The 24481-nt window shown below is 38.9% G+C and overlaps 1 protein-coding gene across 1 annotated transcript; it reads left to right on the forward strand.

Annotated features, from left to right (window-relative positions):
• The first annotated feature begins 14717 nt into the window (after positions 1-14717).
• Positions 14718-15654, forward strand: LOC113431179 (olfactory receptor 10AG1-like). Its single transcript, XM_026693529.2, is given in 2 exon segments — positions 14718-15128; positions 15130-15654. Coding segments are annotated over 2 exon segments (936 nt in total).
• Positions 15655-24481: the final 8827 nt, after the last annotated feature.

The raw sequence follows: 24481 nt of genomic DNA on the forward strand, positions 1-24481 counted from the left end.
AGTCTGTTATAAAAAAAAAAAAATTACAGACCAATCTCTTTATGCTGCGTCACCTGTAAAGTCATGGAATCAATTACTAACCAATACATTATCCTCCACTTAGATAAACAACCTACTCTCTAATAAACAATTTGGTTTAAATAAAAAACTATCCTGTAATCTGCAACTCTTACACTGCAAAAACATATGGACTACACAACTCAGATCAAAGCAATAGATGTAATCTACATGAACTTCTGTAAAGCCTTTGATTCAGTGGTACATGACAAACTACTCCTCAAACTAAAATCTTATGGTATCTCTGGACACCTGCATAACTGGATAGAAGCATTCCTGTCAAACAGACAACAAATGGTCAAAATTGGGAGTGTCCTATCAAATTCTGTTCCAGTCAACAGTGGTGTCCCCCAAGGCAGTATTCTAGGACCAACTCTCTTCATACTTTACATAAATGACCTCTGTAATCATATTAAGAGCAACTGTGTTCTCTTTGCTGATGATGTAAAGCAATTGAGCACCACAGACAATACTGCTACCCTTCAAAAAGACCTTGACTATGTCAGAATGGTGAATCAAATGGCAACTTCAAATCTCAACAAATAAATGCTCTGTCTTACATATTGGCAAAAAAAATAATCAGAAAATAAAGTACAGGCTGAATAGTCAAGACCTTGTTGATGATCCAAACTCATCTCTATCATCTCTATTGATGGCCAAAAAGGCATTAAGAGTTGTTAACCTAATCTTACGTAGCTTTTTCTCTGGTAATATCACACTACTAACTAGAGCATACAAAACATTTGCTAGACCAATACTCGAATACAGCTGATCAGTCCGGAACCCACATTACGTATTTGATATTAGCATAGTTGAGAAAGTCCAGAAATATTTCACAAGAAGAGTTCTCCACTCCTCTACTCATTGCAGAATACTTTATGCCACCAGACTTGAAATTCTAGACCTAGTCAACCTAGAACTACGTTGCCTTCAGTCTGATCAAAGTATAGTACATAAAATTATATATTGTAATGTCCTACCAGCTTCAACCATAACAATACAAGAGCACACAACAGATACAAACTCAAGGTAAAACGCACCAAACTTGATTGCAGGAAATACGACTTCAGCAACAGAGTAGTCAATGTCTGGAATAGTCTACCTGACTCTGTGGTTTCTTCCCCAAACCCGAAAAAATTTAACCTTAGACTTTCTACAATTGACCTCACTCCTTTCCTAAGAGGTCTGTGCACCAACATGCCTACCGACCCTGTCCTATTGTTTCTTTTATTTTTTTTATATGTTTCCATGTATTCATAACTGTCATGCCCCTGGTGGAGACTGACTCTGAGGAAGAGGAGGAATAGCCAACAGGGAGTGGGAGTGTGGCTCCAGAGGTGGTGGAGGAGGTTGGGGAAGGGCAGAGGCTGGCTGAAAAGTCAGAGGAGGATCCAGGCCCATCAACTATCCATGCTAGGTCATGCAGGGAGGAGAGGATCAGGGAAAAGCGAGGTCTACTCAGGAGGAGATTACCATAATCCTCCTCGTGGCTTGCCACTGGGAGCTATGTTTATTAGTTTGTAACTGCACAGTTAGAATTGCTGGAGTGAAAGTTTAACGTTTACCTTGAAAGAGGTTTATCTTTGCTGGCATTCTTCCCATGGACTCTCCTCAGTTACTTTCCTGGAGTTTATGATTAGTTATCTTGGCTTGCTTCATAACTTTCATCAATGCGGGGATTTTTGGTTTTCCTTTTGCCTCATTATTTACTTTTGTGACTTTAAACTGTGCCTAATAAAACAGTGAAGTTAAGTTGAAGGCATTACCGGACTTTAATGTATGTTTTGGGTTTTGGGTTATTTTGAGAGACTACGGGTCATCACATTTTGATTCCAGCCACCCCTTCAACTTATTTTTGCTTTTTGTGGGGTGACCATGGATCAGCTCAGAGCAGAGATTGCCCAGTTAAGCCAGCAAGTGGCTCTTTTGACTGCACAGGTGGCACAAAAGCAAGCGGCCTGGCCACCCTGAAAATGCCCAGTGGCAGTGCCAGATAAATTTGATGGTTCGCTGGCCCAATTTCCAGCATTTTTTGGACAGTGCCAGCTGTACATGAGCCTTCAGCCTGAGGACTTTCCCACTCTCCGGGATAAGGTTGGGTTTTTGATTAGTTTGTTGTCAGGCTCTGCAGCATGTTAGGCGATGCCTCTGCTGACCCAGCCCAACCAGATGTTGGACAATTATGCCGAGTTTTGCCATCAGTTTCAGGCCATGTTTGAGGACCCTGTTCGAAGCCAAACAGCAAACAGACATTTGAGAGAGTTGAAGCAGGGACGTGGCTCACTCATGGGTTATATTGCTAGTTTTCGGGTGGTTGCTCAGGGTGTACAATGGAATGAGGCAGCACTATTAGACCAGTTCCAAGAGGGTTTGTCGTTGGAGCTCCTGGATGAGTTGGCGTGCACTGAATGCCCTCGCACCCTTCAGGAGCTCATGCATCTGTGTCTTCATATCGATGCTAGACTTCAACAGCAACGGGTGTGATGATGGACAGAGACCGTATCTGTTTCCAGCAAGACGGCGCCCTTGGTGGAAGTGCCTTTGAAAGAACCCATGCAGTTGGGGGCTGGCTGCCCTCGCCTGACTCAAGTAGAAAAGGAGAGACATTGTCGTGATGGTTTATGCCTCTATTGTGGTAATCGAGTGCCATTTTGCGACCAAGTGTCCTGTTAAGACATCCACAGCAGCGACGCATGCGGTGGTGGGAAACGAACATTGCTCGGCCTATGAGGTTCTGTAGGTTAGGGTGTAAAGTCCTTAGGCCTGCCATCTTCACCAACCTTGCCATTCTCTCCACCTTTGACATCTCCACCACAATTGTTAGTGGTGAAGCATCTTGTGCTGAAAGCAAGTATGCTCGTGCCTGGTGTGGGAGCAGTGGAGATCCAAGCCTTGGTCAAATCAGGGGCCACAGCCAATTTCATGGATGCTCATTTTGTAGAGCAGTGGTTCATTCCTCAGCAACAGGTGTCCCCGCTAGTAATGGTAGAGCTGATTGAGGGTTGGCCCCTTCGTTCGGGACCTGTAGTTGCTGCAACAAAACCCCTTTGCATGTGTATTGGGCAGCATGTGGAGGAAACCATGTTCTATGTTACCGCAGTGCCTCATTTTCCAGCGATGCTGGGTTTGGAGTGGTTACAGGCCCATGATCCACAGATTGTCTGGTCATGTGGAGCTGTGCAGTTCCTTGATAGGAAGTGCGCCAACTATTGCTTGCGTTCCTGTGCAGGGAGTGTGGCTACGCCTGTGGACCTGGATCTACCTGCGGAGTTTTGCTGATGTGATTGGGGAGAAGGAGGCGGATCAGTTGCCTCTGCATCGAGCATATGACTGTCCAATCGACTTGCTGCCCAATGCAAAATTGCCGATGGGTCGGATATATTCCCTGTCGGAACTGGAGTTGGCCGCATTGTGGGATTTTATTGAGAAGAACCTCCAGGAAGGGTTTATCCGGCCTTCTACCTCCCCATTGGCTGCACCGGTGCTTTTTGTAAAACAGAAATCAGGGGAGCTACGTTTGTGTTGTGATTACCGCAAGTTGATTGCAATAACAGTGACAAATTGGTACCTGCTTCCCCTCATTCCTGAACTGATTGAGCGGCTTCATCAAGCTAAGATCTTTTCGAAGTTGGACTTGCGTGGGGCCTACAATCTGCTTCACATTCGTGCAGGGGACAAGTGGAAAATGGTTTTCCGGATGAGGTATGTCCGAAATGAGGATATGGCATTATCTTTTCTCTTGGATGGGGTAGAAGTGAGGATTTTGCATTATAATGCAAAGTCTCATTTCCACCCCATTTCGAAAAATGAAAAGAAGCTCTTCCAAAAAAGAAGCTCCAAATTTTTTTGGAAGGTCTGATTGAACCTTTTTAAAACTGATAGTCACATAGTCTTCTTTGGTTGCCCTGCATGGAGGAGAATGGAGCTGGAAATCAGGTTAGTGAGGGAATGGGATGGAAGTGAGGATTTTGCATTATGATTGCTTATAAGTAAGTAAGAACCAGTAAAAGAGGAATGGAAAAATCCCTCTCTGAAGATCAGCATTTTTCAGTCTTGGCAAGTTTAAGATGGGTTAACTACATGCTACCTTGAGAGTTCTGGGAACTGAAGTCCATGCACCTTAAAATTGCCAAAGTTGAGAAGCATGAGTTGTGGTTTCCTTAACAAATAGTGATTAAAGCAATATGAAGCATAAATGCAGATGTTTCATTATGAAACTAGGTAACATCATCAGTACTAGAAGGGAGTGGAGTTTGCTCTTATTTTCATATATTAGTGGCTTACCCTCAGTGTTGATCAGTTGTTTCACAAACAATATTTTGATTGGTGCTCTATCTCTATAGCCTCAGGCAGAGAAGAACTATTTTGCACACCTCCTTCAAATGTTCTTTAAAATACAGAATTTCCCAACATTCCTTTTGGAAACTCCAACATGCAAACTGTGATTACTCCTCCTAAAATGAATCTTCTTTACCCGGAGCTTCAAAATTTGCTGTTTGCTGGGAAGATATGTAGCTAAAAATCAGTCTAAATTTAGTGTACATCTGATTTTGGGTTCCAACTTTAGGTTACATTTTTGGCTGATTATTTTATTTCTACTATTAGTAAGGAAATGAATGAGAAATCATCATTTTTATAATTATTCCTGAAGTGTGTGTGCATAAAAGGCAGCACTGATCACTGATAATAACAGCACAAGAACAGGCACTAAGCACCAGATCTATAGTAGCAGGGATTTACCACACTAGATGGAACCCAAGGGCTAGATCAGTGTCGCTCAGCTGAAAGATGTATGGATTTTAACTCCCAGAATTCTCTAGCCAGTCATCAAGGAGTTTCCACATAATATTGTGGAGAATAATAGAGCTAAGAATCTGTGAGAGTTCCAGATTCAGAAGGACAGGCAGGCATTAGATGATCTACCAGACACTGTAGTAGTAGACAGATTAATAGACAAAGACCAGAAGAGCTCAGGAGGCCAGGCAAGCCGGGCGAGGCAAGGCTTGACATGAGTGATGTGGAGTTAGTCACGCCCCCAGTCACATGACTACCCAGACATGCCCACCCAGTCACATGACCACTAAGCCATGCCCACCAAGCCATGCCCACAGAATTGGCAGTAATTTTTGTTTGAATCCCACCACTGATTAGTTTGTAGTGCTTGTTCTTGAGCAGCAAGTATTAAACCTTCAATTTCTTCCTTGATGGAAGAATAAGCCATGCCCATGTCAAGGTGTAATCACATTTTCCTTCAATGTTTTTCAAGTGCTGTCCATGCAAAGCTTTAGTTTTCCATCTATTTAATCTATCTTCCAGCTGTATTTCCTTATATTCTACCTCTCTTTCTGTTGTTTTTATAATGTTCTCTGTTTTCACAGCCTGCAGCAATTTTTCTGTACTTTGGTTCACATAATCATTCTGTTATTGTTATTGTTATTGTTATTGTTGTTGCTGTTGTTTTTGTTGTTATTATTATTGTTGTTATTGTTATTTATACATGAAACTCAGTCAACTGAACATTTAAAAATGTATCACAAATATCACTGACTGGCTCCAATGGTTGATGCAGGTTGCTGACAGCATCCTAGGTATCAACAAAAATCTTCTTAAAATGTATGTTGTTTTGAGTAGCACAATCTTTTGCAGCTTGCTGGCATTATAGCAGGAAGCTGCAAATTCTTGATGTATTTTGCAAAATTCTTGGACATTGTACCAAGAACCCTGATGACAATGGATATCACTGTTACATGTTTCATCCAATAATTGCATAGTTTCGATATCCAGGTCGTGATATTTCATAATTTTTTCCAGTTCTTTTTCATTAGAATTATGATTATACATTTCTGTCATTCTAATAAATGCAGCAAAATACTTTGGCCTTCTGAAACATTTTGAGATTTGGCTTCTTGAAATTCATTGAAAGCAAGAAACAAAACACAGATATAAAATCACTATTAGACCAATATCTTTAAGGAAAATTTAAGGCAGTTACATGAGGAAAGCTAAGAAGTAATTCTACATCACGATCTTCTTCCAAACTCTTTATTCAATTCCCACAACAACATAACTGTGGATGCTATCATGCTTCAAGGGGGACTAGTATTGATTGTTTCCCAATTTCTGGCCAACCATTTTATCCATAACACCAACATCTGGGTCTCAACCATCCAGATTTGGAACAGTAGAAATTAGTGGGTATTTTCCTCTATTTTTTTTTAAAAAAAACATACTTCTGAAGAATATTAGGATGGTTGGCAAGACTTTTTTTTACTCAGATATATTATGAGGCTTATGGGTTCCAGGACACAAATTCAATAATATGAGACAACTGAACATTGTAATATTAAAAACCAATTTTTAAACACAATTATCTTCTTGATTAGCTATTCCCATTTATTCTTATTGGAGCTCAGAATAATGATCTAATAGTTCAAAAAGAAAAGATTCATGGAAACTCTCTAGGTCCTAAAGTTAACTTGGAAATATAATCACAGCTAATGCTTTGAAAGTCGCCTTCTTGTGTGACTCTACCTCAATACCTATCTACAGATCCTGAAAATTATGAAAAAGTGGTTATAGAAGAGAAAAATGTCTGAATGTTAAATGAGAGTTTGCAGTCACACAGGTTCTCTGTATGTTTATTTTCCCAGTACTGTCTAACTTCCTGGTTTGTCTTATTTTCATGGGAATTTTCATGCAAAGCAAGAGTGACATGTTAAATTATCTGTCATAGTTTCACAGAGTGAGTGTAATAGGGATATATATCTGTGTCCCTATATATCAAGGTATTATTGAGGGAATAATGCAGAATCCCCAAAGAAACCCCCCAAAACCCAAACCTTTTATAATATATGGAAAATAATCAATTTATCTTCATTCAAGATATAAATATCAGTTTTATTTTTTTATTAATTGCTCCTTCTTATTCAAATCAGGTCTCAGAATAATGATATAGCACTTGGGAGAAAAAATGCAGCCCAGCAATCCAGCTGCTGAAGCCAAAATGGAGAAGATCTCCACAGCAACCACGTATTTTTCCCTGGTGCTCAAATAGGTGGGAACAAATGACACCCAGACACTGCAAAAGACCAACATGCTGAAGGTGATGAATTTGGCTTCGTTGAAGCTGTCAGGTAAATTCCTAGCCAAGAAGGCCACTGTGAAAGTGACAGCAGTCAAGAGCCCCATAAAGCCAAGGACAGTATAAAACATTGTGGCTGAACCTTCATTACATTCCAGGAAAATTTCTTCAACCATGGAGTGCATGTCTGAATCTGGAAATGGGGGAGACATTGCCAACCACACTACACAGATGTTGAACTGAACCGTGAAGACAGATAGGACAATAATGTTGGCCATCCTTCTCCCCACCCACTTCCTCATTAAATTAATTAAATTAAAATATACAAATATACAACTCAAAAGACAAAGATCCATACAGATAAACATCACAATAATCTCTGTGCTAAAACTAATTCAACTTTCCTTTAATACCTTTGACAGTGAGTTAAACATTTCCTAAATTATATTATGTGGCAGTTATTTCTTGCTATAGGTTCTCTGTTATTTATGTTCTATCAAACATAATATTCTGTTATTTGTTGTTGGATTATACTTATTTATTTTTACCGATAAATTCCTTCTATTGATTGTTTAAAGAATTGTTTATTGATTGTTTAAAGAGTCTAAGACTAACATTAACAATTCCTGTTTGTTATTGTATGTATCATAATCTCGATCTGGAATAAGTGGTACGATTGACTAGAACGTAAAAACACGAAAAGGGGAATCAAGGGGGAGAAAACAAATTTATGAAACAGATTATGATACCATAGTAATGGTTTTATCTGGATGTCCCTTGATATACCAGAAAACTGCCATATTCTGAACTGGTTGCAGCTTCTAAAAGTATTCTGAAAGGCAGTTCCATCTAGATGAATAGAATAGAATAAAATTCTTTATAGGCCAAGTGTGATTGGACACACAAGGAATTTGTCTTGGATCCCATTGAGTAGGCTGTTCGAGATGCGACCAAGGCATGAACAATGGTATTTTGTAATGAACAATGCTTCCTAATTCAGCAATGGCCAGAAGTAGTATCCAAGATGGTTTTATGTACAAATTGTCTTGGCCTTGGCTGCCACTTGTCATCTTCTCTTCATGCAGAGTCCCTCAATCCTATAGGTCACAATCATGTCTCCTCTCTGAAAATTCTTATCCTGTAGGACTAACTGATTTTAAAAGCAAACTGCAGGATGTCAACATACAGCGGAGAATCTTGATCAATAACTTTCTTGGAGATAAGATTAAGTCTCTTCTACAGTAGAAAAATTCTGCTGCATTCTACATCCAAAGAATACTGAAAAATCTCCATTGTTTTTAAATTTGGTCAGCAATTATCATTTATTTGAATATTATTAAAAACAATAAAAATAAGTAATTTGTGTGCCACACATTATTTAGATATGTTTGGTTAGTCAGATCTTTCCCCTATAGTTTTTTTTTATCTAAAGGTAATTTTTAAAATGATTTCTTTGGTTAGGAAATGGGAGTTTTATTTGTAGTGCTTTATTATTGTTTACTTCTATGTTGTTCTGTGAAGAAAGGGTAGAATGGTTAACCTCTGAAATTCTGCTTTGGTGAAGAATATTCATCCCTTGATTATTGAAAAAAAAAGCAGTGGGCCCCGCTTGCAATGAATGGGATCCCAGCAGACATTTTCCTAAATCAGCTTTCCTGAGTATATCCTCCTCCTGCTGTGTTAAAAAAAATACAGTCTTCAAGTGAATTCTTCCTATTGGGGCCTACAAGCCAAGAAACTATGCCAGAGATCTTTTTCATCACAATGGCATAGGAGTACAAACACAGTCCAGTTCATTAGCATCCCTTCCACTCCAGAAGACTTTGTGTAACCCAATCAGGGTGGCTATCTCCTTGTTAGCATCCAGAAAATTCCTAATATGTATCTCTATCCATCAGGATTAGATTCAGCAGTCCATCTGCATTTACAAGACAAAGGCCACTCTTTTGAAGACAGCAAAGTCCACATTTTGGACAGAAAGGACTGTTTGAAAGAAGGGTCAAAGAGGCCATCTAGGTCAAAATTGAACAGTCCTCTTTCAACACAGAGGGAGGGATACAATCCTCCAGGCACATGGCCCACAGCCGACACGCCCAGAGAATCTCCCCTCTCTAGACTGTTGTTTTTCCAACTTAACAAGAAAAGGAGCAGGCTTCCTTTTTTTTTTTAAACAAATTTTTATTGATTTTAAAAACAAACAAAACATAAAACATCAAATTATAAAACCTCCTTTCTCAAAAATTACTTATAAGTTTTAACAAGGCAAATAAAGCATTATTTTTTAAAGCATAGTTCCACATTATCACATTTCCATTTAAACACATATATATCTTTTCCAAATTTCTCATTGTTTCTCCCTTCACTTTTATTCAATTATATTTCTTTCTATCAAGGTTTTATTAATTCTCCATCAAGCATAAACACACAAAATACAGAACATAAAACAAGACATAAAAAGATAAAACCTTCTTAATTATTATTTATACATGTCTTTTCCAAATTTCTCTCCCTTTAGTTTTATTCATCCAAGGTTTTATTAATTCACAATCAAAACATAGCTAACCAAAACACAAAACATAAAACTTCTTTTGAAAAGTGGCTTAGCCCTGGGTTACATCTTTTTTTACAGACCTAAATCAAGTTCATGCTCACCTTATATACCATTCATATCTTATTAACCATTCTATATTTTCTATATGACTTCTCCCTTCTTATAATATAGTTAAGTATATAATTTCCCATTCTATTTCTAATTCTATTTAATAGTATAACTAAGCATTAATCATTTTACACATTCTCTTTAATATTTTATTAAATATTGAAATCTATCATTATAAAACATTTTAATATTTTGTTAAATCTTATAGTATTCCAATAGACTATTTCAAATGGAAATACTACAATACTATCTTATGTACTCTTGCAGAATCTTTCTTAAATTATACACTATTCTTTATCCTTTATCTATAAAAAAAAATCTTGTTCCAGACCGTGGCTTTTTTTCCCTATTTCCCTCCCTTTCTTCTCCAGTCTAATCCTTTTGCCCCCCCACCTCTTCTAACCTCCACCTTTTTAGCTTCCCCTCTCTGTTGTAATTCTCTTTTCAATTGCTTTCTAACATTGTACCTTTTTTTCACCTTATTTTTCTTTTTCTTGGTTGTTTTATTGGATCTTAAATTCTCATTTTTCCTTCCTCTCTTCCTATTTTCTTTCTTAATCAAACTTTTTTGTCCATTAAAAATGGCTTCCTTTTCTTCTTCTTCTTCTTCTCCTTCTTCATCAAGTATTTGCTGGTATGTAGAAACCACCATTTCTAAAAAGTGGAAGACAGCTCCCAATGAATTCTTGCCACTTTGTTCTCTTAATTTTTCATATTCCATTTTTAGTTGATCCACAGATGGTGCCATTGTAAATTTTTAAAACAACCCAGATGTTTTAAGTCTTAAAGTAATTTGCAAATGTCAAAGTTATCAAACAATCCAAACAGCCAGAGATTATTTCCTCTTCTTCTCTTTGCAACTTTTCCTCCTGGGGCAAAATCCCAAATATATTTTAAAGCCGTATTGCAATTAGTTGTTGGTCTTATAATCTTCAAAAGCGTCTCCTCCAGTCAGTTTTTAAAGATTTTTTTAGTCCTCTCCTTCCCACTTATAACAAAGAGCTTGTTTTTACCTTAAAGAAGCAGGCTTTTCTGTGCTCATTTGCTTTCTCCATAAGGAAGGGAGTGAACTTTCCTTCAGCACTTTCGCCGCTGTAACAATCTTTTGGAAACAAATGTATCAATCCACAAGTCAGGTTTCCAGGATGTTTTAAAAGTAACTTAATGTCCCGGTTCAGCCAAGAAAACTTCTCCTTCTAAAAACTTCCTCCTGCACAGTCTTATCCAGTTGAAGATTCCTTTATGGCTGCCATTTCTGACAGCCGCTCCACCGCCTCTCAGGAAAAAGGGAGTCTAGCCAGCTGGGGAAGGGGGTGAGATATCCCCAGACCCCTGCCCCGGATCTCCTCTGTCTTCCGCTGCCTCTTCGGGACAGCGACAATCCCCAAATCCAGTTGGATCGGGGGTACCTCAGCGGCAAGCGCAGCAAGAACCGCAGAGAAGCGGATTCCTGCCGCCGCCGAAGCCTTGCAACCGGAAGTCCCAGGAGCAGGCTTCCTTTTGTCTGCTTGACTTTCTAAGGTTAAGGAAAGTGAGTCCAGAAGTATTTCATGAGAAGAGTATTATTACACACCTCTGCTCGCAACAGAATACCCTACACCACCAGGCTTGAGATTTTGGGCTTGGGCAACCTAGAACTACACTGCCTACGGTTGGACTTAAGCGTAGTACACAAAATTATCTGCTACAATGTCCTGCCAGTCAGTGACTACTTCAGCTTCAACTGCAACAATACAAGAGCACACAACAGATACAAACTCAATGTAAACTGCTCCAAACTTGATTGCAGAAAGTATGACTTCAGCAACAGAATGGTCAATGCCTGGAATGCACTACCTGACTCTGTTGTTACATCCTCTAACCCCTGCCCCACTCCTTTAACCTCAAACTATCCACTCTTGGTCTCACCCCATTCCTAAGAGGTCAGTAAGGGGCGTGCATAAATGCACAATCATGCCTATCGTCCCTGTCTTATTGTCCCCATTTCCTATATTCATACTCATGCTTATTCTTATACCTATTATCTAGTAAGTGATTGACAAATAAAATAAATAAAATAAAAAAGGTCCCAGAATCATCCCTCAAGATCCAGCAACAGCCTGAAAGCAGTTTTAGAAGCTGAGCTTCGAAGATAACTGGGTGATCTGAAACTGAGAGGCAGGGTTGTTGGATAAAACAGCTGTTTTGGTTTTTATTTTTCAAATGGACAATAAGGTTTGCCCTTCATTCCTTAAACAATTTATGACACTATTATCTATACAAGCTATAGAGGCTGTCCTTAGTTACAGCCTACCACCCCTTTTTGAAATTTTGAACACCATTATTGAGACTGTAAAACAACAGGGAGAGTGGATTGCTAGAGGCAGTCAAAATAAGGAAGCATGGAATATTCTTTTTTTAAAAAAAAAAAAAGGATAAAAACTGTGGCTTTAATCTACTACTTTTAAAATAATTAGTTCTGTATTGTTTAGTTGTGGGTGGTTGAAGTCTGTCGATATTTAAGGGTTTGGATTGGCTGAGAAAAGAAAGAAATAATTAAATGAATAAACAAATAACAGTCTCTGACCACTAGAGGGAGCTACGAGGATGCCTAATTCTAAGCTGGTGTCGGTTATAAAACAAATTCTTGATCAGTTCTTGGAGAAGATTCGTCATTTAGTGAATCAGCTAAAATATATTAACCCTATAGATATTAAAATAGAACATGAAACACAACTAGGTGTAGAAAATGGAGAACGACTCTCTAAAAGAATGCAAATGACCAGCTGTCTGCAAGGAGTATAAATCCCTCCATTCTGCACCATCCAGTCAGAACTGAAGAAGCCTCTTGAATGAGAAGCGAAATGTCTTCAAAGAAAAAGCAGAAAGTCCAGTCACCTCTTGAAAAAGCACCTTTAGCATCCTAAAATGTGTCTTTTCCATAATGCTTTCAGGGAAAAGAACATCAAGGGACTGAAGGCTACTGTCCATTGGTGTCTCATTTTGTACTTATGGGACATTTTTTACGTTTAAGATTTAACTGGTTAACTATGGAGAATGTTCTTATGGATATTATTATTACCTTGGTTTATAATGTAAGTACCTGGAATATTGATTACACGAACAGCCTTTAAAATTTAGATGACTTCATAATATCATATTTCTGTTGGAAACAGGATGGGACATATTAAAAATGATTCTCTGCCCAAATATTTTCTTTGTGTTTATTGATCCCCATGGCAGAATATTAAAAATTATTTATTTATTTATGTCATTTATTTATTTATTTTGTCAAGCGATTATAAGATAACAGGTATAAGTATAAACATGGTTATGAATACATGAAATGGATACGAATAAGAAAAAAAGAAACAATAGGACAGGGATGGTAGGCACATTGGTGCGCTTATGCACGCCCCCTACAGACCTCTTAGGAAAGGGTTGAGGTCAATAGTAGACAGTCTAAGGTTAAAGTTTTTGGGGTTTGGGGAAGAAACCACAGAGTCAGGTTTGGTGCGGTTTACCTTGAGTTTGTATCTATTGTGCGCTCTTGTATTGTTTTGGTTGAAGCTGAAGTATTTATTGACAGGCAGGACATTGCAATTATTAATACATTAAAATTATGCCACTGGTAGGCTTTATTTTTTGGATTACAATTTCTGTAAGACCAGCCACATGGCAAATGATCAGGTAGAGACAGGTGGGCTTTAAAATTTTTAGCAACGGGTTCTCTACCCGGTTGCTGGATGGGTGTGGCCATGGTGGGTGAGGCCTAGATGGCCTCCTGCACCATGTTGGGGGGGGATTTTGCCCTCCCTGGGCTCCGGAGGCTTTCCTTGATCCTCCAAGAGGGTGAAAATGGCCTCCGTGGGCTCTGGAGGCTCTCTGGAAGCCAGAAACGTTCCCTAAGATCCAGGTTGTCCTTTGGTAATTCATTTACCAAATCCCCAGGAAGACTCCTTGTACGTCTGTTCTGAGACCTTGTTAGATTAAAAAGTCCTCCAATTTTTCTGGGATTTCAGATCTTCTGGAAATCCGCAAAAATATCTATCTTCTGTTCAATTCTGTGTGATTCTTGGAGTCTGCCTGGATAAGTCTGTGCTGTTTTCTTGGCAAGGTTTTGCCATAAGATTAATACCTCATATTTTATCAGAGATTGTGTTTGGTGGTGTGATTTCTTACATGGGGCATGCTCAAGGCAAGAAATTTTGTTTTTAGAAGAGTGAAATAGTACAAGAGTTTTATTCTCAACAGTTTGTTCATGCATTGTCATGGGAAAGATTCTGACTGCTTATTTCAACACATTTTCATGCTCTGTTTAGATAGAAAAAGCAGCCTTTATCTAACAGGAATGGCTGGTCACTGATGATAAACAATGGGTACAAATTGCATTTAATGGAATATTGAGCTGTTTTTGATCTAAATCATTTTTCTCCAATGCTCATCCACTCCAGGATTCAGCATTTCCAGCCATAATCTCTATAAACAATGTAAAATTTGGATTGAAACAAACCAACAAGCAAAGGAAAATGTAAAAGAGTGGCACCTTCAATTAAACATGCACTATTAACTCAAAGAAGATTGATTTTAAAATCTTAAGATTGACAATTTTGACAAATTACTTCTGAGAAAGGATCCTATAATGATCCAATCTAGGTCGGTCCAGGTCCTAGAATGGTTTATATAATTCATAAGGATGGAATGATGGCAGCCAAAATGGACACGATGCTAAATTAAAACTGTAGTTTTCCTTTTATATAGAACATCATCCAAGCTACTATTTCTGAGGAAACAGGCAAAGGAAGGAAAGGAAACTAAAGGAAGCAATATATAGATTTCTAATGTGTGAAGCCCATTACATTGTTAGTAATTCTAAAGAATAATTATTGAATTCATTGTTTAATGTTCCTCTTGTTTTTAGCCTTTGATCTGGATGACACCATGAAAAAAGTCAACCAGTCCTGTCTCACCGAGATTGTCCTTCTAGGCTTCTCAGATTTCCAGTCTATACGAGAACTTCTCTTCTGCCTGGTCCTCATATTCTATTTCATGGCTTTGGTAGGGAATGGTTTGATCTTGCTCCTCATCTTTCTCAGTCCTACTCTTCACACCCCAATGTACTTCTTCCTCTGGAATTTGTCCTTTTTGGAAATTGGCTACACTTCCTCCATCAGCCCAAAGATGCTAGTGAACTTATTATCAGAGAAACAAACTATATCCTTTTGGGGCTGTGGCTGTCAAATGTGTTTTTTCCTACTCTTTGGGATCACTGAGTGTTGTCTTCTTTGTGCTATGGCATACGACCGCTATGTTGCCATTTGCAAACCCTTGCAATACCCTTATATCATGAACTACAGGGGAATGTACTATGCTTGCAGTTACCTCATGGGCCATTGGTATCTCTTTGGGTTTGGGGCATTCAATTTCAATCTTTACTCTTCCCTTCTGTGGGTCAAATATAATCAGCCATTTCTTCTGTGATCTTATGCCTGTTCTGAGACTGGCTTCCACCAATACCTACAAAAATGAGGTGTCCATTGCTGTTTTAACAGTGGTAGTTGACTTGACACCATTTTTGCTCATCCTTGTTTCTTACATCCTCATTATCTTCACTATTCTCAGAATGCCAGTGGCCAAGAACAGGCACAAAGCATTTTCCACTTGTTCTTCACATCTCACTGTTGTCTTCATTTTCTACGGAACTGTCGTTTTTACTTATATTCGTCCAAATTTGGAATATTCTGTGGACACTAATAGATTTCTTGCCCTGCTCTACACAGTAGTGACCCCAAGCTTGAACCCCATCATTTACAGCTTGAGGAACAAAGAGATAAAAGCCGCTTTTATGAAATTAGTAACCAAGAAACAGTCTTCCTGAGGCAATAATCAAATTGTATCAGTTGGTTTTGTCATTTCATTAGATTACAATTTTGTCACATGTATGTATAGGCAGAATAAAGCTTAGAAGATGCCAGACCTATGGGATAACTCTGGAATAATCTAGAGGTGGAAACAGATTTATTCAAAACAAGGGGAGAACCCTGACAGGAAATGTAACAATTATTTTGGTGGCGTGTAAGTAAAGGATTCACTGGCAATTTCTTTACAAGGAAGGCTGCTAGATAGCTTGAAAAATGTAGAGGAAAAAAAGGAGGAGAGGAAAGAGGAGGTAGTGTTTAGCTCAGAAGGACTGAGGTAAACAAAAAGAAACTTGAGATCATACAGGCTCAATGCCAGAACAATCCACCGATGACAACATCCTCTCCTACTGAGGAACTCATAACTCTGTCCATTGCTAGTGTAAATATTTTTTAAAAAATTATGCTTGGACTAGTTAAAGTCCAGTTTGAGGAGATAATGTTAATATTAATATAGTGAATGTATCTATAGATATCAGTCTATTTCCTTCCTAAAATAAAATTTATTACAATAATTAAAAAATGGGCAAAGAAAAAAAAAAAAAGAACATAGGACAGGGCCGTGCTCCGCCCCTCACCCTTAAAAGGTGTAAACATCTAAAGTGGGTTTGGGAAAAACACAAGTCGGGAACATACCACCTTTGCTAATACAATCAAGTTTGGGTGTCTTGGTTTTCTTGTGGCCTGGTTGTTTGGTGAAGCTAGTATTCATTACAGGTAGGACAGCAAGGATTTCCTGCTACAGACCAAGGGGCAGGTTTCTAGTCTAATTCAAGCTGGGCTAAGGTTCACAAGTAGAGGGGGCCTCGAATTGCTTTGTGCATTCAGATCAAGTGGGTCCAGACTACTGTTGGGTTAGTGTTGGCTCTGGGTGGGTTACCAGAAAAAGCCGGGTTAGGTAACAACCTGCCTTTTGGTGGCGGGCCTGCCTTAGTCATAAGTGGCCAAGTCCTTCGAGCTTGACAACAAGATCGCTTTCAGCTTTATTTTTTTTCTGTTTTTTTCCAATAAGACAGAGCATTTTTGTTAGATAGTGCCATTTGTTTGACCATTCGATCATAGTCAAGACTTTTGTAGGGTAGGTTTGTCTGTGTTGAACAGCTTTACTCATCAGCAAAAAGCCTCTTATGTCACAGAGGCATTTGTAGAGGAAGAAAGTGGTCCTAGAACCGCCTTGGGGACCCCTTACAGGTCAATTTTGGCGCTTTCCTTTGGTCTGTTTGACGGATGCTCTCCATTATTCAGTGTCCAAGTACCATAGGTTTTTTTTAGGAGTGTTTGTCGGACCGTCAAAGGCTACAGAGTCTATGGTGCTCTTGCTTGCCCTGGTGGTTTTCTCCATTTTTCACTTAGTGCAATAACAGGATGTTTTTTCTGAAACCAATTGTTTTTGAGAGTAGGTGTTGTCCAAGTGGGTGTGTTGTAAATTGTTCCGACTTTACAGGTGGCTAAGGTCTGTATTTTCAACTAGGCTTGGGTCCCTTTTGAAGATGGGGCTGTGGCTTGCCTGTTGGGAAGGGCTGGTCCGAAAGTTTTTCAAAGATTTGTGAGGTTTGGCTATGGGGGATGTTTTTAGAAGTAGGCCTATTCCTTCCGTCCAATAGATAGAGATGGTTTAGTTGCGGCTTTTCAACTGTCTCTGTAAAACGTATGTTAGTCTTGGTTCTGTGGTGGTAATACTGGTCTGTCCGTGTACAAAACTGAGCGAAGAATGTAAAGTGTGGCTGGTGTGGTGGTCTTTCCTCAGGTCCTTCAAGGGTGGGATGGACCTTGGTCTTTTAGTTTGTTGTTTACAAATTGTAAAAAGTACGGGTGGAATTGGAAGCTAGGAAGGTTTTCCTCTTGTTTAATGTGATAATTGGTGCATCTCGGCTCCTTATCTGGTGGCATAAATTTTTGTATCAGCTTTTGAAATTGGCAACGGGACCAGATTTGTTTTTCCGGCCAGAGTGATCTCTTGGATTGAAGTTTCCTTATTGTTATGGGTAATCTGCTTTTTTTTGTTTGGTTTTGGGAGTTGTTGTTGGTACATATAGTTTGATGACTTCCTTTTGACTTCAAGTAAAATATGTTGTAATGGTCTTCAACAGTATTGCATCCAGTGAATAGATATTGCCAATCAAGGGATGAGAGATCGCTAATAATCATATTGTGGTCACTGCTGAAAAGGTTCTTTAGTTTGTATTCCATAAATTAAATTCAAACTATTGCAGAAGATGAGATCGAGGCAGTTGTTTAGTCTAGTGTTGTTGGTTACTAGTGTTCCAGTCCCAGATTTGTAATAGCTTGTGAAGGTGTGTGGTCAATTTAGGGCCGTCATATGAGGGGAATCACCAAGAAGTAAGGGTGGCGGCTGTTGTATTTGCTTGCTGTGTGTCAAATCAGGTGCCGTAACATGAAAACGTGTGTTTTAGGATGTCACGATGATGGCCGGAAGAACAAGCTCCTGGGCGGTTTGTGTGGCTTATAGAGAGCACACCACCTCCCCGATTTCCGCTGTGTAAACAGATGTCTCTTCTGTTATGGAGTCGGGGGGCTTGAGCCATGTTTCACAGACAAAATAATGCTTGCCATTTAGTAGGAGGAAAAATTTTTTTCACGAGGCTCGTTGGTGTGTTTAAGGCCAGCAGTGTGTTGAGGTGAGGCGGCCTGCTTGGGGTGGTGGTCGGTTGAGGTAGGGTTGGGTGAGGTGCGGTTGTGGGTTGGTGCTCTTTTGACAGTCAGCATGGTGTCAATGCGCCTCTCCCATTGTCTGACGTTTTTTGAGTTCAGTGGACGGGCGGGCACGGCTGATGGTAGGCAGGAATGGAGGCTTTGTGGGTTGTTGGGATTAGATGTAGTGTCTTTTCAAAGACCCGCAGAGCAGAGCCGCTTTGTTTGAGCCGGTAAAAAGACAGGGGATGGGATGTGTTCACGATGGGTCATGGTTCGACCAAAAGATGGGGTTCGCACCCAACTCAAGGTTGGGATTCATTTGCGGGTGTGTTTTGGTTGGGTGGTTGGGGGGTGGGTGAGAGGTGGCTGCAGGTTTTTGTGGCTTTTTTTTTTCAAGGGTTTCTTCTCCTCATGGGTAGGAGATGGTTCAATGGATCCCTTCCAACAGATCCAGTGGTTCTGTTGAAGGAAACCAGGTGTCAGAAAGGTCCCAAGCTGTGTAAAGAGAACGTGGGTTCCCTTGTTTGGCTTAAGGGTGGTCGGGTCTGGGGTTTCTTCTTTAGGGTGTTGGCTGTCTTTGGTGGTGAAGTAGGTGTGAATAATAAAGACATGGAATCTAGCCAAATCAATCAAGCGTCCTGCAGCCTGAGCAAACGCCTAAAAGCCTCCTTCAATTAACCAATCATCACCGCAAATCACAATAGTTTTCTTATAAAACAGAATCGACTAACAGGACTTTCCACCCAATCACCACAAAAAACAAAATATAAACAAAAAATATTTTAAAAGATTTCAACATTGATAAGGAGGGAAAGTAAGTGAGGATGGGTTAGTGAGGAGAAGGCGCAAAAGGGTGCTGCAGCGGGCGATGGGAGGTTTTACACAAGGTGACATTCAAAGGGTTTTAAAGGGCGCGCCTTTCAACATCCTGGGGAAGCTTTGGGAGTAGTAAAAACGCCAGAGTTGGGACCACCAACCCTAAAGAAGCCGTGTTTCCCGGCCCCTGACCCGAGGGGTTCCATAAGGCGCATCCGCGCCGGTAGGGGAGCCCCGCGCAGGGCTTGGGCCTCGGGCTCCCGACCGGGGTGAAACGCGGGAGCCTCGCGGGGGAGAAGGAGGGTGCCGAGGCAGGCTCCGTGAAGGGGGCTCCTTGGGAGGAGGCGGTGGGGGCCCACAGCTCGGTTTGGGCTGTTGGCCGTCCACGGTTCGTGAACAGCAGTTAGTGGTTCGGGTGAGGCTAGGGAGTGGTCCAGGGAAATAGAGAAAAGAGGCCGCTCAGGAAACGAGCGCTTGATTGAAACAAAATAAATGAATGGGAATCTAAGAAATTTCAAAATTCAATTTGGGTAAATCATGAGCACTTTAGCAAATGAGTTTATTTTTGTGATCGCCCCATCGGAGCCTGGCTCTGAGGATGAGGATGAGATGGAGCTAGGGCTGATGGAGGAAGATGGCATAGCTCTCTGGCCCTGGAGGAACAACTGGGAACAGGAAGAGGCAGTCCTGGGTCCCTCAGGCCTGGGAAGGGTCAACAGCCATGGAGAGAGGGTGCAGAACAACCAAGAGTGGGGGGAGGAGAGGGAAGGCAGCGGAGCAGAGGAGCGATGGAACTCTGGTGATGAACAAATACCTCAGCCTTGATCCCCAAACATGGAGAATGAAGAAAAGGTGGGATGATTGCAGGGCGACTGGATGACTTGGGAGGGGGGCACCCTGCCCCTCTTCACAAGGCCTACCTGGGGAATGAGATTTAAAGAGACACCATTAGGAGGGGCGCTTGTCAGGAACAAGCATTGCCTTTTCTTAGTCTTATGTGCTGTTACTGACATCTGGACTCTTTGCTGTGCCTTGCCCTGCTTCCTTTGCCCTGCTCTCCTTGCTTGCCTGGCCTGGCTATGTGCAAACTCACAGTGACACAGTTCTGCTCCACGTTGTGTTGCAGTCCCAGTGAACTCTTCCTGTGACAAGGACTCCTTTGTGACTTATGATCCATTTTTCACAGTTATAATCTTTGCAGCATTCCCCCCCCCTCATGATCATGACATCAAAATCCAGATTCTTGGCAATTGGTTCATATTTATGACCTTTGCTGTGTCCCAAGGTCATGGAATCGCCTTTGGCAACCTTCTGACAAACAAAATCAATGGGGAAGCCAGATTTTCTTAACAACAATGTTACAAACTTATAGTTGCATTATTAACTGCAATGATTTACTTAACAACTGTGGCGAGAAAGTTCGTAAAATGGAGCAAAACTCACTTACCTGTCTCACTTAGCAATTTTGGGCTCAATTGTAATAATAAGTCAAAGACTACCTATACAGTCTTATACAAAGGGCCTCCTGTCCATGGATTTTTAAAAGAGCAAATAGTAAGGTGTCAACAGACAGCACTTGATCTTGATCAATAATTTCTGTGGAGATAAGATTGAATTAAATATCTTATACAATATAGGAATATTCACCAATTGAGTTTCCCAGGGATACTGCAAAATTTTGCTTGTTTGTAACTCATCTGTATTTATAGTTTATAATTATCTAAAATATTGTCCCAAAACTAATCAGTGCATGCTATAGATTATTTAATCAGATGGAAGAGTTGGTTGCTTCGAGTGTTGAGCAATGAGTTGCATTTTGGCCTCATAGATATTTGTCCAAAAAGCCATTTAAAAAAATGATCTTTGTGTTGGGAAGATTTTGGAGATTTTTATTGTTGTTTTAGAAGCTACTGAATCACCTACTTCTCCAAAGGATGGAACACATAATCCATGAAATTGTGTAGTGATGGGTAGATGGCTAACAGTATTTTATCTTCTAATTATTGAAAAGGCTCAATAGGCTCCACTTGCAATAAATGGGATGATAACATATTTTTTTTACTCTGAATTTTGCCTTGAACATGTTGTCCTCCTGAGGTGTTAGAAGAAACCATCTTCAAGAAGATTGGCCAGGAGCATACGAGCCTAGAGGATATGCTATAGTTCTCTTTCAGTTTTTTTTAAAATTTTTATTGGTTTTTAAAAACAAACATAAACAAACAAAACATAAAAACATCAAGCTATCTTCCATATGTGTACATACAGTGTGCCGGTTGGTTTACAAATCGTTTTGTGCTTCCATTTCGTAGTCTTCAATTACAATTACATTGCATATAATCTCATATTTTCAATCAAAAATTAAATACCTTAGTATCATTATTAATCAATCATATGACTATACTTTTATTCATTCATGTTTTACAAGATAATCATAATTTACTTAGTTTATTTTATAACAGTTCATATTATCACCCCAAATCTATCCTAAAATCATTTTGTAGATATAATAAGAAAGAAGTACATCTTTATATATTTATTATTTTCTAAAAGTCTACATATTTCATTACTGTATTTTATTGTCTAACCATTGATAGAAAAGATCCCAAATTTTATAAAATTGTTTATCCTCTTGTTCTCTAATTTCAAGTGTCAATCTACTCATTTCAGCACATTCCAATATTTTCTTAATGATTTCCTCCTGTGATGGTATTTTCTCATTTTTCCAGTTTTTAGCAAATACAATCCTAGCCGCTGTTAATACACTTACAATCAGGTATTTCAAGTCATTACTGTATATTTCAGGTAAAATTCCCAATAAAAATATCTCTGGTTTCAAGTCTATACGTTTTTTTGTCATTTTTTTCAACCACATGTGGATTTTAGTCCAGTATTTTTTAGCATCCGCACAAGTCCACCACATATGGTAATATGAGCCAGGTGTCTGATGACATTTCCAACATTTTTCAGATTTGTTCTTGAACATTCTTGCTATTCTTGTCCGGGGAAAATGCCACCTGTAAAACATCTTATACAAATTTTCTTTATATGCTGTTGACATTGTCATTTTATAATTTTGAGACCACAATTTTTGCCATTTCTCTAAATCGATCCCATATCCAAAATTCTTCCCCCAAGCAATCATAGTTTCTTTAACTTGTTCTTCTTCTAATTTAATTTCTAATAAATATCCCTACAGTTTTTTAATCACCTTTTCATCAGTACCTGTCAAAATCTTATCTAAATCAGTCAATTTATCATAGAAACCTTCCATTTTAGAATCTTTATCATACCTTGAATGTATTTGTGCATATGAAAACCAATTCATCTTTATACCTTATTCCTCTAGTTTTTGTATAGATTTTAGTTTACTCTTTTCATTCAATATTTCACCATATCTAACTGTTTGTTCCTTTTTGTATATTATAGGATAAGAAAATGCTTCAATAGTCGATAACCAGACTGGAATTTTCAAATAACATTGTCTTTTAATCTTCTCCCAGTTTAACCACAGAGACTCCCGTATATAATGTCTTCTAAAATACCCCTGTGTTTTAGTTCCTTTATACCATAAAAAAGCATGCCACCCCAACAACAAATCATGTCCTTCTAATGTCAACAATCTAGTATTTCTTAATGTTATCCATTCCTTAACCCACATCAGATTTGTAGCTTGATAGTACAACCCCCAATCAGGCAAACCAAATCCTCCTCTAATTCTAGCATCTTGCAAAACTTTCAACTTTATTCTCGCTTTCTTACCTTGCCATATATATTTCAACACAATTTTATTTAGATCTTCAAAGTAGTCTTTTCCAAGCCTAATTGGAATTGTTTGAAACAAATATAAAATTCTGGGTAATATATTCATCTTGATTGTTGAAATTCTCCCTATTAGTGACAGTTGTAAATTTTCCCATTTCGCCAGATCTAGCGCTATCTGCTGTTTAAGTTTGATATAATTATTCTCTTTTAATGTACTACATCTTGCTGTCAAATATATCCCCAAGTACTTGATCTTATTCGTGACCTGAATTTTCAATAGGTCTGCCAGTTCTTCCTTTTGTCTTAATAGCATATTCTTTGTCAAGATCTTTGTCTTATCTTTATTTATTTTCAAACCAGCCACCTTTCCATATGTCTCTATCTTTTCTATCAATTTTGATGCTGTTTCTAAAGGGTCTTCTAAGATGAAAACAAGATCATCTGCAAATGCTTGCAGCTTAAATTCTTCCTTTTTGATTTTCATTCCTTTTATATTCTTTTCATCTCTAATATTTCTGTTTAGCACTTCCAAAGTTAACACAAACAACAAAGGTGATAGTGGGCACCCTTGTCTTGTTCCTTTTCTTATATTGATAGAGTCTGTCAGTTCTCCCTCTATCATTACCTTTGCCGTTTGCTTATAGTATATAGCTTCTATTGCTTGAATAAATTTTCTAGCAAAACCCATCTGTTCCAACAGTAATAACAAGAATCGCCAATTCACATTATCAAATGCCTTCTGTGCATCTAGAAATATCAGAGCCATTTGTTTTTCAGGATGTGCCTCGTAGTATTCCAAGGTGTCCAAGATTACTCTCATATTGTCTTTAATTTGTCTCTTTGGCAGAAATCCATTTTGATCAGGATGAATAAAATTATTTAAATATTTTTTAAGTCTTTCTGCCAATATTGAAGCAAAAATTTTATAATCTGCATTTAGTAAAGAAATGGGTCTATAGTTCTTAATTTGTAATGGATCGGCCTCCTCTTTTGGAATAAGTGTAATATAGGCTTCTGACCATGATTTAGGTATCTTCTTCTTTAACATAACTTCATTCATAACTTCTAGAAATGGAAGATTCAACGATTCTTGTAATGTTTTGTAAAATTCTGCCGGAAGTCCATCTGGGCCTGGTGCCTTTCCATTATTTTGCTTTGTGAGTGCTTCAGTTAACTCCATCATCGTTATATTGCTTTCTAACATTGTTTCAGTCTCTTTAGGTATCTGAGGTAAATTAGCATTCTGTAAGTATTGTTTAACTCTTTCCTCATCAATATTCTCTTGCATATATAATTTCCCATGTAAGTCTCGAATGATTTCCTTCTTCTCTTTACTACCATAGCAAACTTGGCCTTGGTCATCTATTAATTGCAATATTTTCCTTGATTCTTTCTCCTTTCTCAATTTGTATGCTAACCATCTACCTGGTTTGTTTGCATCTTCAAAGTAGTTCTGTTTAGCACCTCTAATTTTCTGTGCTAATTCTTCTTTTTCTATTTGACCCATTTTATGTTTAATTATATCCATTTTTAGCTTGATGTCCTTTTTCTGTG

This window comes from Notechis scutatus, unplaced genomic scaffold (genome assembly GCF_049901735.1).
Source record: "Notechis scutatus isolate UNSWTSFEM ecotype Mainland unplaced genomic scaffold, rNotScu1.2 NSCUCTG39, whole genome shotgun sequence".
NCBI lineage: Eukaryota > Metazoa > Chordata > Lepidosauria > Squamata > Elapidae > Notechis > Notechis scutatus.